We start from the raw sequence: 15,490 nt of genomic DNA on the forward strand, positions 1-15,490 counted from the left end.
GCACACCCCAAAGCACACAGCTACACCTGTGCCCGACGGCGTCCCCAGCACAGACGCAGCATCTGCTGACAGAAGGTGCTTTTCTGCCTCTACAGCTGCATGTTTTCTTCAAGCAACCTAACCTGGGCTGGCAAAGGGGTGTAGGCTGACTCATGGATGTAACTGCATCCACAACAGGGGTTTTCCTGGCTTAGCAGCGTCTCCTACAGTGTATAATCTCTTTTTGTTCCACTTCTCCACAAATCCTGGGCCTGTGCTAATAAAACCCAGTAGCATAAATGAAGCCTGACTCATGCTTACTCCACATGTGAAATGTAAAGTAGGTGATTGGGAAAATCAGGGACGATTGTGCTTCTGCTTCTTGGCTGCCATTTCCTTTAGCTACGGGAGAACTTTAGGCAGCAAAGTGAGAGTCAGTTTGAAGCTGAGTCCCATGTTCCTATTTTTAAAATCCAAATTTGGGAGTAGGAGAAAAGCAACAGGAAAAGATGTTAATTTTCATGCTGTTTGCTGTGGGCAGTTCTCTATTTCTTTGCACAGCAGTGTGCAGAATTGGAGTTTATTACTCTGACTGCTGTATTGTTCAGCTATGGAGATGCTCGATGGTCAGAGCCAAATAATGACTTGTTTCTGATTACTCTCTGACTTTTTTTGTTTGCTTTTTTTTTTTTTTTTCCCCTCTTTGTTGGAAACGTCCCCTGGTATGAAAGCTGTCAAGTTGTGATTCTGTCTGCCTGCATTGCATGCAAACCCCCCCAGTGGGTTCATCTTGGAGAGCTCCCAGTTGGTTTGGTCGTGGGGCGAGGACAGATGAAGAGACTGAAGAGGTGTTGCAAAAGCAGGACGCTGTCACTGTGCCGCAGCAAAGAGGGGTGGACCTTATGTTTGCCACTGGGTAATGGCCCCCTGGTTGGTATACCTACCAGAAAAGGACAAAACCACACAGGCCTGGGTGCAAGGAGATAACCCAGGCAAAAGCTGCCTTCTGTTCGTTAGTAAATGAGCAGTCGGTGTTGGTCAGTGGCGCACAGTCTCTGTGTCGTAACGGCATGTGTAGAAACATGGGTTTACTGTATCACAGCGCATTCTCCATCAATTTTAAGTACATTTGAGGTCCAGGTGGATGGTTTTGATTTTGTTTCTGTTTTATGAAGAGAAGGGTTTTTGACGATCGGATCACATCTCCAAACAGTTTTGAGCATAAATGAGGGCATGGGGTACTCTCCTCCCTAGTCAAACTCATAAATCAGATAATTGTGTTACTTTGTACTTTTGTCTGAACTCCCAGTTCAAACGGTTGACAGCAAGAGCGAGAAGATGATTGCAGATTGAAGACACTGCAAATCAGAGCTGTAGTTGCATAGGAATTGGTAGTAGCAACTCAATGTGTGTTGCTAAATGTTCCCTTTACAAAATGTTTCTCCTTTTTTTCTGAGAAGCTTTACCATATCTATCCATTGTTTGCAGCAGACCTTGCCAGTTTTTGCAAAAGAAAAGCCCTTCTCTTTCTCTGTGCAGTTCTGGGTTTTGCTGAGTTAGGAGCCGTTGCAGATCACCGTTTCTCTATGTCATCCCAATCATGAAAATTTTAAGGCCAGGCCTATGTGACTGCTTCCATAATAGCAAAGAACACGGCACAGAGCACTCCTCGGATCCTCCGAGTATATGCATTATGCATAGATGTACTGATATTGTCTTTGGTTATATGATCAAATAAATTTTTTTGTATAGTATTTCTGCTTCCTTCAGGGCTTGGTGATGCACCCACTGAAACTCTCACTGACTTCCATAAAGCAGAATCAAAATCTTTAAGGAGAAAGTGGACACACAGGGGCAGCATTAAACATATAGGAAAGCAGAAATTTGGCATTTGTGAACTTTTCATTTTTCAGCCAAAGTGACTGTTGTTTGTTGTGGGGTTTTTTTAACATGCAGGCAGACCGGATGCATGCAGTACATCTATACTTTACACCTACACTATGTATTTTATTTGGTAATTTTTTTTCTTGGATAAGCTTTGAGCAAATGATAAGTTATTCTTTATACTTGGTAACACTGCAGAGAATTCTTGAATTATTTATTTCATGCATTTTAGCTTAGTGTATTTGGATGCCTGTAAGCTAACTTTGTAACTGATTGGGTGTTTGAAATTTCAGAATAAATAGAGGTAGTTTGAAATACCTTGCCAGAAAAAGAGGTCACCCTCATTCCTACCCCACTGTCTCCTCTGGGAAAAAAAAAAAAAATCCCACATGCTTCCTTATGAGTGGTGGGAAGTTGATTTGTAAAACAGATGCTGCATAGAAGTAATTGAGTTGAAGTTGCTTGAAATATGTATATGCTACACAACATCTGCAGATCTCAAGATGTATTCATTATCTTTCCAGAATTTAGATTGTAATTATGGGTCCTTTATTTAAGTTTCCATGGTGATATAGAAAATGTTTCCCCCTTGTCCTTTCCTAATCAGGACACTTGTATATTTGAATGGTGAATGTTTTTCTCTCCCCTGGGTAAAGTTAGTTTTATTAATATACAGATATTAAGTTGACACAGAGCTGTCTGCTGCTCAGGCAGAGATTCAGCCGCAGACATATCAAGCATTTGCTACTGATTCCCCAGTCCCACCTTTTAATTAACCTGTATGCTTCCAAAGGCTAGTAAGAAATAGCATCCAGTGTCCTAACAAGTGGTGCGGTCATGCTATGGCGATTTATAAAGTTGAAATCAAAGTCAAGCGGCCAATAATACATCAAACCGGGCCAAACTCCTCCCCTCCACCCCTTCACCCTTCCCTTCTGTCCTAGAAAAAGGGTGCTCTGCTCTGTTTTGCAGGTCACCCCAGGAAGTGCCCTTACAGGAGTGGTCCAGGAGTGCTGCATCCACGTGGCCTATGCGAAATTTCTTGTACACTACGTTACTGCATGTTTATTTAAGTATGCAGCCCTCGTGCCCGCAGACCCAGCATTGTAATGTTACAGTTGTTTTAGAAAATGGTGAAAGACGTGGCTTAATTTCTAAAGAATATATTTTACTTGGGATTTTTTGGCAAGTTTTTTGAGTTTTTTATTTATACTGGAATTTTTTTTATTTTTTATCTTAAATACCCCAAAGATATACACATATAAATAGAACTTACCAGCATTTGTCGTGCATTTAAATTAATTTTGTAGAGGTTGCATGAGCTGCAGGTAGTGAATTGACAACATAGTTGGCTGAAAAGGAATGTTAGGTTTATGTGGTTTGATTATTATTGGAATAAATCATAGCACATTTAGGCCGTAGGGTTGTTAGAGATTGAAATAATTTTTATTTAAAAAAATTCTAAAAGAAACTTATTTTTAACAGCCTACATAAAAATAATCAATTTTTATGATAGGTGATCACTGACCATTTACAAACTAATGTCTAAAACCTTTTTTCATTTGTATCAGAATAGGCACACTTAGCTTTTTCCTCCAATTGAGAGCAATTTTCCAGAAGGAACAGCAGGCTTATTGTCAAACTGTGGCAAATCAGACCAGAGGGTCAAATCTACCAGCATGGCGGCACGGAAGAAGCCATCTCCTGCTGGGCTGGTGGTGGGAGCAGTTTGCTTCGGTGCTGCCAGCTTCCTTGCTCTGTCCTCTCTGCCCGAGGAGTTGAGTGCCATCTCCTGTGCAGCAGCAGGTAAATCGATGGAGCAGTGATAGCAGTGGTCATTAAGTTTATACTGCACATTTTTAATAGATCTAACACGGTATGTAAAAGCAGGATCTGGTTTCTCCAACTGTGGCCGTGTGGTTTATGTGAGATTGGAGGTGAAAAAAGGTGCTTTCCCTCCCAAACCAGGCAGTGTCACTGGGAAAGCTGCCTTCTACCCGTTTGTCTGCAACGCTCGTTTGTTCGTCTGCTTGGGTTTGCCATAGTGATTATCAAAGCGGGTCTTGGCAACCGTATCGCATACTGCGTGCTCAAGAGCAAGCAGTGGACGGACCGGGCTTGACAGCTGGCTCGTTCACACGTGTGTACGCAAACATGCACGTACACATTGACTGCCCGTCATCCCCACCGCTCCTTTCTCTGTGCGTGCCGGTGGGTTAAAATGTCCTGCTGTTGTGCTTCCTTGATGCTGATGGCAGGGAGATCAGCAAAATGCCTCTGCGTTTTCATCCTGACAAAGCAAGGCCAAGTATATATAGCATGTATTGAACCCTCCTTCCCCCATCTGGTGGATATTCACGCACTAATGAGGGTGCAGCATCTCATATTCAAAGCACGTGTTGGTAGCAGGAGGGGAAGGGCACTCACAGGGACATGCTCAAAGGCGTATCTTCTCTGTTAAAGGTTACAATTTACATTGGTCTCCTGAGTTCCTCTGCTGCTGGCAGATGGAGTCAGCAGTGCCTGTTAAGCCATGTGCCGTATTTATGTGTTCATGGTATTACCCAGAGCAGGTTATATCTGAGTTGCCTTTTCTGCACAAAAGAAGTTCTCTCTCCACCTTAGCAGGAGTTGAAGGGGAGTGGAAGCATGACCAAGTTTTCAGTTCCTTTGCTTACTACTTTGTCTTTGCACATGCTAATGATTTTATGAGTGGCTCTCTGTCTGTTGTCTTACTTTGTGTTCAGCTCTGTTAAATATCTCCTCTTTTTTTTTTTTTTTAAAGTAGGGTAACATGCAGAATTGGACAAAGTCTAATAATAGGTAAATGTTATTTTACAATGTGATCCAATATGACATTCACAGGCTTTCCAGAGGTTGAAGGAGCGGGTGATTTTCAAGTTCATTACCTAGTCCTCCCTAAACCCTTGGTCCCCTTTTTCTCCCCAGAAGGCCCATCCGAGAGCTAGAAGTGTGCCATCTCATCTGGCTGCTTGGCCAAGGACAGCAGACTGTCTAAAGCCCAAGTTGTGTTTTTCTCCCAATAAACAGTTATGGGGAGGATGAAGACCAGACAGCATCTTCAGGCAGCAATAATGAGGTGATTAAGCAGTTTGAGATCTCTGTGTCATACTCAAAAAATTTTCGATCAGAAGTATCTGAAAAAGCAACACCAGCAGGCTCGGAGTGTAGACCCCAATTCAGCCGTTTTCTCTCCAGCCATGAGGAGTACAGTACAGAGGTATCTGAATGCAAAGGTACTGTTTGCATGAAATAAGATTAAAGAAGTTGGAGTCTTCAAGATCTGTAGTCTCAACATGGAGAGGTTCTTTTGTTGTGGAGAACAAGTCCTGAATCTTGCTTTTTCTCTTACTAAACTTAGTTTCCTTTTTGGTTACCTGCAGCTCATTTCTAAAATACATGCAGCGAAGAGTCTGGATCCAAGCCCTGCTGAAGTCCATGAAGATCTTTCCATTAGCTGTATATGGCTTTTGAATTCTGGCTCCTAATCCGCAGGGATTTTCATGTATTTTACTGCCAATTTTGCAAGAGTAAAGACTCCAGGACTTCGTTCTAATTATTTTTGGTCTGTGTCACTTAAGTCATTTCTTCAGCAAGCCTTTTAGCAGAAGTTGAATGTCTCCTTTTGTAACAGCTTTGCAAACACAAGGTGAACAGTGTATGAATTATGCTGTATCATTTGCCAGCACATATGCCAAATGTCAGGCAATGACAGAAACTAAAAATTTATGGCACAGAAGGGAAGAATTTTATGATCTTCTATGGACTAATGTAATGACTCCTTTATACAAACAGAGATGAAATGCATTTAAAAATGTAGCTACTTAGAAAATTGGCCTGGCCTAAACACATTCTAAAATCTGGAGAAGTTCATTAGAGGGAAGAGCCGTGAAAGTGCCCTTTAATTTTGACATATAATTGCTTGATTTTGATGCACCCTTTGATAGACCAATGATTTCAAGATACGGCTCTCCATCAAACTCTTCTTGTGGCACAACATGGTGCAGAGTTACTCCTACTTTTCAGAGGTAATACTAATATTGTTTAAATAGCTCTTCAGAAACTAGATGAAACCAGATGTTGAAGCCTGCTTTCACTAAGACATTTGGTTCTCTGTCCCATTCCTCAATAAGCTCAAGATTAGACCCTTTGTTACAAACAAATGCCTGTGAATTAATCCTTGGGTATGCCAAGTCTCAAATCCAGAGAGGTTTCTGAGGCATGTAGAGCTGCTGTTACTGGGTGTACAGCGATAGCTATACACACCTGCAGCTCCCAGTATGAGACATTTGGGAGAAAAGCTGAGTGGTTGGGGTAAATCCTAGATAACCCCACACCCTGCTACCCCCCAGTTGCTGGTCCAAGAGCTCCATGTGTGTGAGAGTCCATTTTGGGGCCTAGCTGGTGCCATGATCACAAAGTATGGAAAGGTTTGTGTGGGTAAAGCCATCACTGTGCCCTAACTGTATATCAAACACTGTTTCAGCTGAGCAGATCCTCTGGACCTTTCTGGGTGGGAGGGATGAAGGATCTTTCGAAAGTACTGAGTCCAGATTGGGATCATGGCACTTTCAGACCTTCTTTACACTCTGCCTGAGGCTTCTCTTCTCCTTGTGTTCTCTTAACAGAACTTTTACTCATATAGCTGGTAGTTTTCTTACAGAATCAGAAATCTGTAACAAACTTAGGCATACAGTGAAGTTGAGCATCTCAGAGAGCCCTGAATAGCTTCTCTCCCACTCAGCCTTGAAAAAAGGCAAAGTCTTCTCACATCATGTTCTTACATGAGATTTTCCTCGACCCTCTGTTTCTGTTATCAATGTCATTTGGACTCATTTAGCTTTAACTTTTCAACTGTTAAAAATCTTTGTAGTAACCTGAATAGAGCTTGGAAAGAGGAGAGCACACCTCGGGAAGGAAGTGTTTGGAGGATGCTCTGGGGACCTGAATGGCTTGAATGCCAGATCTGCCCACAGCCTCTCTGCAGATCACCCTGTTAATAAAGAGCCTATTTTAGTTCTGGAAACATGGAGTCTTCTCAGGCTATTACCCAGCATGTGGTAAATTAAACAATCTCGGCCTGATTGCATAATGTCACTTGAAATTTAAGATCCTTTTTCTCTTTAACCCCTAAAATTTACAAACCATTTTTGTTTAGATTTATTGTAATTGGATAATGATTCTGCTCCTTTGAGGCTCTTCTAGGAAGTTTTTTAGCACTTTTTGATGGCTAATCTCAAAATAACCAGGGGCAGGAGCACTGCTTGGTCTCCCTGCATCTGGTTTGGTTCAGTGAGAGGACCACCTGGTGCTGGGGTGCTGCAGAGTGATTTGGAACTGGGGCTGTAGATTTTGGAAAATTGCAAAGACAGGACATGCTTTTTCTTGTAAAAGCACAGCGATTCACTGCAGTCCACAGAGCAAACATCGCCTCAGCGCAGGTAACAAGCATACATTAAACTCTTCATTCTTGCTGGTCAATGAACTATGTGGTGTTAATTTAGCAAGATCTACTGGTGTCCATCTTTTAACTCTGGCAGTGTGTTTTAGGAAGTGATGAGGCCTCTCGGGACTGCTCTTTAGCACACTGTAATGCTTCATACAACTGAGAGGTTATATATCATTGAAAAAGAATAGAGATACTGTAGGTTAACCAGGCCAGTTACCTGCCAATGTGAGGGGGGACTTCACAGCATTTTCCAGCTTGATTTTCAGTGTTTGATGTGCTGAGCTTTCCCTGTATCTTTGGAGAGGTGCTTCCATATCCCAGTATCTGTTAAGAGTTCTTTTTGGAGGTGATGCTTATCCTTTTGTCTGACAAAAGTCACCGTTTCTTCATAGCCAGATCTCCAGCCTTGAATACAGACTTTCCTGATTCATTGGTGATTTCTGTTCCCCAGTATTCCCCTTGCCTGCTTCCTGGCTTGTGGACACACGTGGCACCACAGGGAAAGGTTGGGGGGCAGGGCTGAAAAAAAAAATTCACATCCTTTTAGTGTACAGTACTATCTGCCCTTAATTTTAGAATTGGCAGCTGTTGCTGTGCAGGGACTCTTGGCTAATTAAAGTTCAGATAGTTAGATGATGCTGTCTCAACGTATATCCCTGATGCTGTGCTGTTTATTCATGTCAGGTATTCATAAGACAGTTGACATTTTCTTCCTTAAAGATCTCTCAGGTAAATTACAGGCATTTTACTGCTCTGACCTTTTCCTTTACATGAAGAACTTCTGTTTTCACCATTTTTTTGGTGAATATTATGTTGCAACGGATGTAATTGGAGAGGTATAGTTGTTCTAGTCTGTACAGTTGGGCTATTACCTGTAATGATCCTCTAATACGGGTATTTATAAGTGATTATGTCTTACCAAACTACTTTAAATTTGGGTTGGAAGAAAAAAACGGTCTGTTTCACTAAATGGTTTTGGTGAATCACCTTTTCCCTTCCCTTGCTTTCCTAACACATTCATTTTGTGCCTGAGTCTTAGGGAGCTGGCTTGCTCTATTAATATATTTCTGGAGTTCTCCTGTTATGAATAGCCTTTTATGGCTTTAATGTAGTTTTTGAAAATTCCTCTATTATTGATCTAGATATTATCCCAGCAGGAGTCAAAACCACAAGACAATTGTATGAGGATAATTTCTTACTACAGTAGCATTTTATTCTGAAAGCCTGCTGTGTGGTGTGTGCTTTGATGGATGACCCACTGTTTAAAATGTGTATTAGACATTGGCTTGCTAATTAAATGCCTTAAGGAGCGCCGGTACCCATTCAGTCTCAGTAAATTTGTGAAATTTCTGTTATTTTATTTCTTGCTTACGTTCTTATGTTTACTTCTTTCTGTTTTCTGACTTTGTAGAGAAGAATGGGAGTAATGGCAAAAAAGTCAAATTACTTTCTACCTTGACTCAAGAGTTTCAGCTCAGGGCAGAGGCGAGACAATGAGGGCTCTTGGTTTCAGGACTAGGTCTGCCAGATGGGAAGATGAGGAGGAGAAGAGGTGGGTTTTGCATTTCAGAAGGGAGTGAGAAGAGCACTCACCTGGAATTTGAGAGATCTGAATTTGGATCCCTCTTTCCTCCTGAAGGACCATCTCACGTGTCTCAGAAGAGGACCATAATTACAAAGCTATGAGGCACTCTCAGGCTTCTCTGTTGAAGTGCCCATGCTTGAAGCCTTTTACTGGGAGGGAGAATGTGAGACCATTCACAGCTGAAGAAAGGGGATAAAGTTATTCTCCTAATCTCTGAGCTGTTAAATTGAAAGAGCAGCCACAGAGAGAGGCAAGGACTTCTGCGTATCTCCAGGAAACATTTCCTGAGTATAATCCCCATTCCCCTTGGGGTTTTTTGGGAAGGTTTGTTTGGGGTTTTTTTTGTGGAGCAGGTATGAATCAGAAACAGCGTGTTTGCTGCTAAGGTCAAACGGAATTTCTTCTACTCAGAAAGATTTGGGCTTTTTGTTCTAGACAGAGGGATATGTAGAGAATCATAGAACGCTTTGGGTTGGAAGAGACCTTTAAAGATCATCTAGTCCAACCTCCCTGCCATGATCAGGCTGCTCAAAGCCCCATCCAACCTGGCCTTGAACACTTCCAGGGATGGGGCATCCACAACTTCTCTGGGCAACCTCTTCCAGTGTCTCACCACCCTCACAGTAAAGAATTTCTTCCTTGTATCCAGTCTAAATCTACCCTCTTTTAGTTTAAACCCATTACCCCTTGTCCTATCACTACATGCTCTTGTGAACAGTCCCTGTCCAGCTTTCTCGTAGACCCTATTCAGGTACTGGAAGGCTGCTATAAGGTCTCCCTGGAGCCTTCTCTTCTCCAGGCTGAACAACCCCAACTCAGCCTATCTTCATAGGAGAGGTGCTCCAGCCCTCGGATCATGTTCATGGCCTACTTCTGGACTCACTCCAGCTGGTCCGTGTCCTTATGTTGGGGACTCCAGAGCTGGATGCAGTACTCCAGGTAGGGTCTCATGAGAGTGGAGTAGAGGAGGAGAAACACCTCCCTTGACCTGCTGGTCACACTTCTTTTGATGCAGCCCAAGATATGGTTGGCTTTCTGGACTGCAAGTGCACATTGCTGGCTCGTAGCCAATTTTTCATCCACTAGAATCCCCAAGTCCTTCTACGCAGGGCTGCTCTCAAACAATTCATCCCCCAGTCCATGCTGATACTGGGTGTTGCCCTGACCCATGTGCAGGACCTTGCACTTGGTCTTGTTGAACTTCATGAGGGTCACATTGGCCCACTTCTCAATCCTGTCTAGATCCCTCTGGATGGCATATCTTCCTTCGAGTATATCAGCTGTGCCACTCAGCTTGATGTCGTCTGCAGACTTGCTGAGGATGCAGTCAATCCCACTGTCTATGTCATTAATAAAGATATTGACCAGTACTGGTCCCAATATGACATCACTTGTTAGTGATTGAGCCATTGTCTGCAACTCTTTGATGAGTTGATCGGTTGATGAGTAACTCCCTCATCCATCAGATAGTCCATCCATCAAATCCACATCTCTATAGTTTAGAGACAAGGATGTTGTGTGGGGCCATGTCAAAGGCCTTACAGAAGTCAAGTTACATGACATCTGTTGCTCTTCCCTTATCCACCAATGCAGTCACTCCATCGTAGGTGGCCACCAGATTAGTCAGATAGGGTTTGCCCTTTATGAAGCCATACTGACTGTGTCTAATCACCTTCCTGTCATCCATATGCCTTGACATATCTTCCAGGAAGATCTGTTCCATGATCTTACTGGGCACAGAGGTGAGGCTGACTGACTGGTAGTTCCAGGGTCCTCCTTTTTACCCTTTTAAAGAATGGATGTGAAGTTCCCCTTTTTCCAGTCACTGGGGGCTTTGCCTGACTGCCATGACTTCTCAAGTATGATGGAGAGCAGCTTAGCAACTACATCAGCCAGTTCCATCAGGATCTTGGCAGGCATCTCATGAAGTCCCATGGGCTTGTGTATGTTCAGGTTCCTTAGATTGTCTCAAACCTGATCTTCTTCTACAATGGTAGGACTTCATTCCTCCAGTCCCTGCCTTGAGATTCAGGGACTCAAGAGATGTGGGACAAGCAATTGCCAGTGAAAACTGAGGCAAAAAAGTTGTTTGGTATCTCAGCCTTCTCCATGTCAGTTGTCACCAGGTTCCCTGTTTCATTTATCAGGTGGGGTTGAAAACTGATTCATTTAAACCAAAGCAAACTAATAGTTTTCTATTAAACACAGTAATTAATACTATTATTTAAAGATTTGAGTTGGAGACCAAATTTGAAAAAAAAAAGATTATTCTATAGTATAGACCTTCTTGAGAACAAACCTGCAGGTTTGAGAACAAACAAGCAGGGAGCTCTGCTTGGACAAGGGGTGGGCGGGGTGTGTGGTGTGTGAACAAGATGACTTCCAGTCAATGGTTCCTTCCAATCTCAACCATTCTGTGAAACCTCTAAACCCCAAATAGCTGTGTTTGCAAAGGAAGTCATTCTGTTTCCACTACTGTCATCAACTGTCTGGAAGCACAACTTTTTTTCTTTCACGGTAACTGCTCCTTGCTTGTTTGAAAAAGATGGAGGCAGAATCTAGCTCTTTGTGTTCCTAAAGCAAGGCCTGGCATCAGATGCATTAGGAGGAGCAAGGTCCCTGATTTTCTTCTGAAAGTGCTTGAAGAACACTGTCAAGGCCAAATCATGATGTTATTTTCATCTGCATCCCTGCACATGTAATTATCTGTGTTGATCCACCCAGAGAGCTCTCGTTGATGCCTGCAAGTAGAAGAAAGTACCCTGTGTTCAAAATAGAGACTTTGATGGTTCAGAGAAGCAATCTGTGGTCTGAATCAGAGAAAATTATTTTATTCTCATTAATGAACCTTACTTTAGTGTGTAGGATGAGATGAATTAAAACTAATAAAAGCAGGCAGGAAATTAGGGAACACATCTCTCCTCAGTTGCCCTTGGGACAATTTAGGCCAAACATGGCATTTGGAGATTCCTAGTTGGCTTGTGGGGCTGGTCATGCGCACCCAAGCTCTCAGGAACGGGTCTTAGGTCGTGGTGGAACTCTGTTATGTCTGCAAAACTCCTTGGCTCACCACCACCATCCCCTTAAGGGCAATGCTAACTCCTGCCCTTTCCTCCTCCTCCTGCATAGAAGGAAATGGCTGATATCTGTTCATCAGGCCTGTGCTGTGCTTTTCTGTAATTTGTCTGACCTGTGCTTCCATGGAAGCAACTACTTTGGGACCATAAAGCAGCCCCAAGGCACTTGAATATCCCAAACACTCCATTGATAATTGCATTTGGTGCTTAACTTCTTCAAGTAAAGGCAACTGGTTTCTCAATTCAGAATGGGTTGAGAAACAGCCATGTCCACTCCACCAAATGATGATTTATAAAGGATTTGTTATTTTTTAAGTTCAGTGCTGCAGTTCTCAGAACTAGAAACTGGAGATGGGGGGGGGGGGGGGGAAGAAAAGAGAGAAAGGCACATTTTGGGAGGGAGAGGGATGCATTATAATCCCTCTGAAATTATTTTCTTGCTGATAATTGTTAGATCTGGATGGACTAAGCCAACTGAGTTACCAAGACAACCTGTCATATCGTGAAGATGACCATGCATCCATTGATTCAAGAATAACAACCGAGAGTAGGGGCACTGGACAGCGTACAGGGACAAGGATGGTGTCCAGCATTGCCGATGGCATTAGCCAGCAAGTGATGGAAGGACGTTTGGAAATGGAGACAGCATTTACCAACCAGGGATTTGAAGTAAATGATGCTACTGACAGCTCATTGGCCTGGAGCCCTGAGGTATGGTAAACTGTCATTTATTACACATAGTGTAAGCTTTTGAAGGATATTGGGGGCCAAGAAATGTTAGGGGAGAAATGAAGTGAAAAATTGATCAGCACAGCACAAGATAATGGTACTTGTGTGCATGAGCATACACTCCTTTCTATGTCTTTCCCCTTTTTCTTGTATTTTATCTCTTGCTACTAACACTCATTCAGAGAAGCTGTTTTATTGCTTGATTTCTGACTGCAGTCTTTGAACTGAAATTGGAGCCATTCAAATGCTGCCTGACAGCTTTTACTATCATTTAGCAGAGAGCACTCTGTGGTGGCCCAGGGCTGTGTTACTGGCTGTATGTGCAGGGTGTGTGTCTAGGGATATGGCGTGTGGGCACCGGGTCAGATTTTTCCAGGTGCTTTCCATGGCTTAGACAATGGGAAGCATCTGGAAAGCTGGAGGCAACTGGTGGGGGTGGCCTGTGATTTGGCCAAGTGACCATCACTTTGGTCCCCGTTGATACCAGGCATCCTTCCAGGGAAGAAGAGAGCCTGAGAGCTCCTCTGCTTTCCCTTAGCTCTGTACCTTTATTTTGAAGCCTCAAGAAAACATTACAGATTTTGAGCCATTGTAAACACCTGATGACTTAGCATCCCCCTTTTCTCTCTTAATCTTTCTGCATGATGTGTTGGTTTTCATTATTATTTTACCACAAGATTAAATTTCTGAAAAAATATCAGCCTGCATCAGATGTATTAAAAGAACAGCACAAAGGTCACATCTTCTGCCTGAGTTAAGACTGTTCTTCAGCTGTGGAAATTAATACCTCCATCACAGTCTGAGCAACAAGGCTTTGAGGGAAAGGTTTCTTTCCTCAGAGCATGCTGCCTGCAGCCAGTTAAAGAGATGGAAAGCAGCTCCTTGGTGCAATGCTCCAGTCCTAAGGGGTGTTTTGAACAGCATTTTCATTTGCTGCACAAACCAGTCCCACAAAATACTACACAACACATGGGAACTCCGTGCAGCAGCAGCCCTGCCCTCTCTGCTGATACGTGCTGTCCATCTGCCCATCTGAAGCTCATTTCTCCTTTGCCACATTTGATGTACATTGCCATGGTTCACTTGTGCTGCAATGTCTCCAGCATCCTTTTATATTTCTTTGGAATACATCTCTCGTTTTTCTCCTGGTATCTACATTTTAAAAATGTGAAGAATGGTTATAGCATTAGGGGGCAGATATGCCCAAGTCCCAGTTTATCTACTACAAGCAGCTTCTCATCCAAAGGCATTATGTGGATTAATGAAAGACTGTATTGCAGGAACTAAATGTTCTGACATGTCAGAAACGTCCAGGTGCTGTTATGCTCCACTCAAAGGACCTCCATTTAGAGACAAAAATGGTAATTTTTATGCCCTTGCAGTGGGCATAAACCACAAGTACCATTTCAAGCCTTGTCCATAATTAGCTGCTCTCTCAGGTTGCTGTGGCAGAAACAGACTTATTTTACCTAGTGAAGTGCATATTGGCTGCCCTGAACGTCCCAGTTAGACATACAGTATCAGTCAGTATACTTGTCTTGACATCTCAACAACAGTGCTAGGAAGGGGGAAAGAAAGAAATTCGGACGAAGTACCTAAAGCTCACACTTTCCTTGGATTCCTGTTTAAGTGTCTGTTTAACCAATGCATTCACAAAGTGCTCACAGCCCCAGCTGAGCTCCAAAAGCCAAGGGGAATTCTGTCAGACTTCCCCAGAAAGACAACTGGGCATCCATAAGCTTCATGGCTGACACCCTGTACAGGTGATAGCACAGTGCTCTCTGAAATGGCCAGCCCGACACGTCTCTAAAGCCTGGTTGCCCATGGAAAGGTCACTGCCATCCAGTTTGGTGTTTCTCTTTCCCTCTCTGCCTCCAGTTCATGCAGTTTTCTCTGCAGTGGATGTGTCCACAGCTATATTAGCACAATTTGAGATGCACGTAGATGAAAGCGAAGTTATGCTGCAATCGCAGGTGTCTCCACACTTTAGCAGCAGTTCTGAAATGTGCCTTGATTCCATCTCCTCAATAGCAAATGCACAGATGAAAGTGGGGAGGGATAAACATGTGGAGGGAAACATGAATCGAGCGCAGTCCCGTTACGTTTCCTTCTTAAATCTTATTTCATCAACCAGATAGAAGTAACTTGACAGCTACACAACAGCACTTCCGTTTGCATAACATCCTGTTCTCTCCAGGCAAGCTGACCTGCCTTGCATTTTTGTCTTTGCAGCTTGCTGTTCATACAGAAAGGCATTTTTATGGGCAACCAAGTCATTTTGTGTGTTGGCCAAGTGGTGATTTTTCTCTCTTTAACATTACTTCCACAAGACGTATGACAGCAGGTCTCCATCACTAATGTGCACACGTGGACTTTTGTATTCACGTGCATGAATCCTTTATACACCTAAGAAAATACGAAAAGCCAGAGCTTTGCACGTTGTGGCAGATGAATCTGAGTACTTGAAAAGTACTTGAAAAGATGGGAAGTAGGTATACATTTTGAGGTTTGTCCGAGGTCTTGTTTGAGGCATATACCACCCTAGACACATCTGAAGGTAATTACACCAGAAGTACTATGGTCCATCATCTGTACTCCCAACAATAAGAGTCCTATGTTGAAAAGAAGTGTTACTTGAAATGCGAAAGAAGATAAATGTTTGAGGAGGAGGGTGACTCAGACTGTTAGTGACAGGCCTTAATTCACCTTCTGGCTATTAACTGGAAATCTTTCCCTAGTACAGTGTATACTCATGTTTAAATACAA

The 15,490-nt window shown here is 42.9% G+C and overlaps 1 protein-coding gene across 1 annotated transcript in view; it reads left to right on the forward strand.

Moving 5' to 3' along the window:
• Positions 1–15,490, forward strand: part of SYT16 (synaptotagmin 16) — a 109,387-nt gene that overhangs the window by 77,227 nt on the left and 16,670 nt on the right. The window contains exon 7 of the mRNA XM_075753348.1: positions 12,450–12,706. Within this exon, the coding sequence (XP_075609463.1) occupies positions 12,450–12,706 (257 nt within the window). The remainder of the gene's footprint in view (positions 1–12,449; positions 12,707–15,490) is intronic.

The sequence above is a fragment of the Balearica regulorum genome, chromosome 5 (genome assembly GCF_011004875.1).
Source record: "Balearica regulorum gibbericeps isolate bBalReg1 chromosome 5, bBalReg1.pri, whole genome shotgun sequence".
In the NCBI taxonomy this organism is placed as follows: domain Eukaryota; kingdom Metazoa; phylum Chordata; class Aves; order Gruiformes; family Gruidae; genus Balearica; species Balearica regulorum.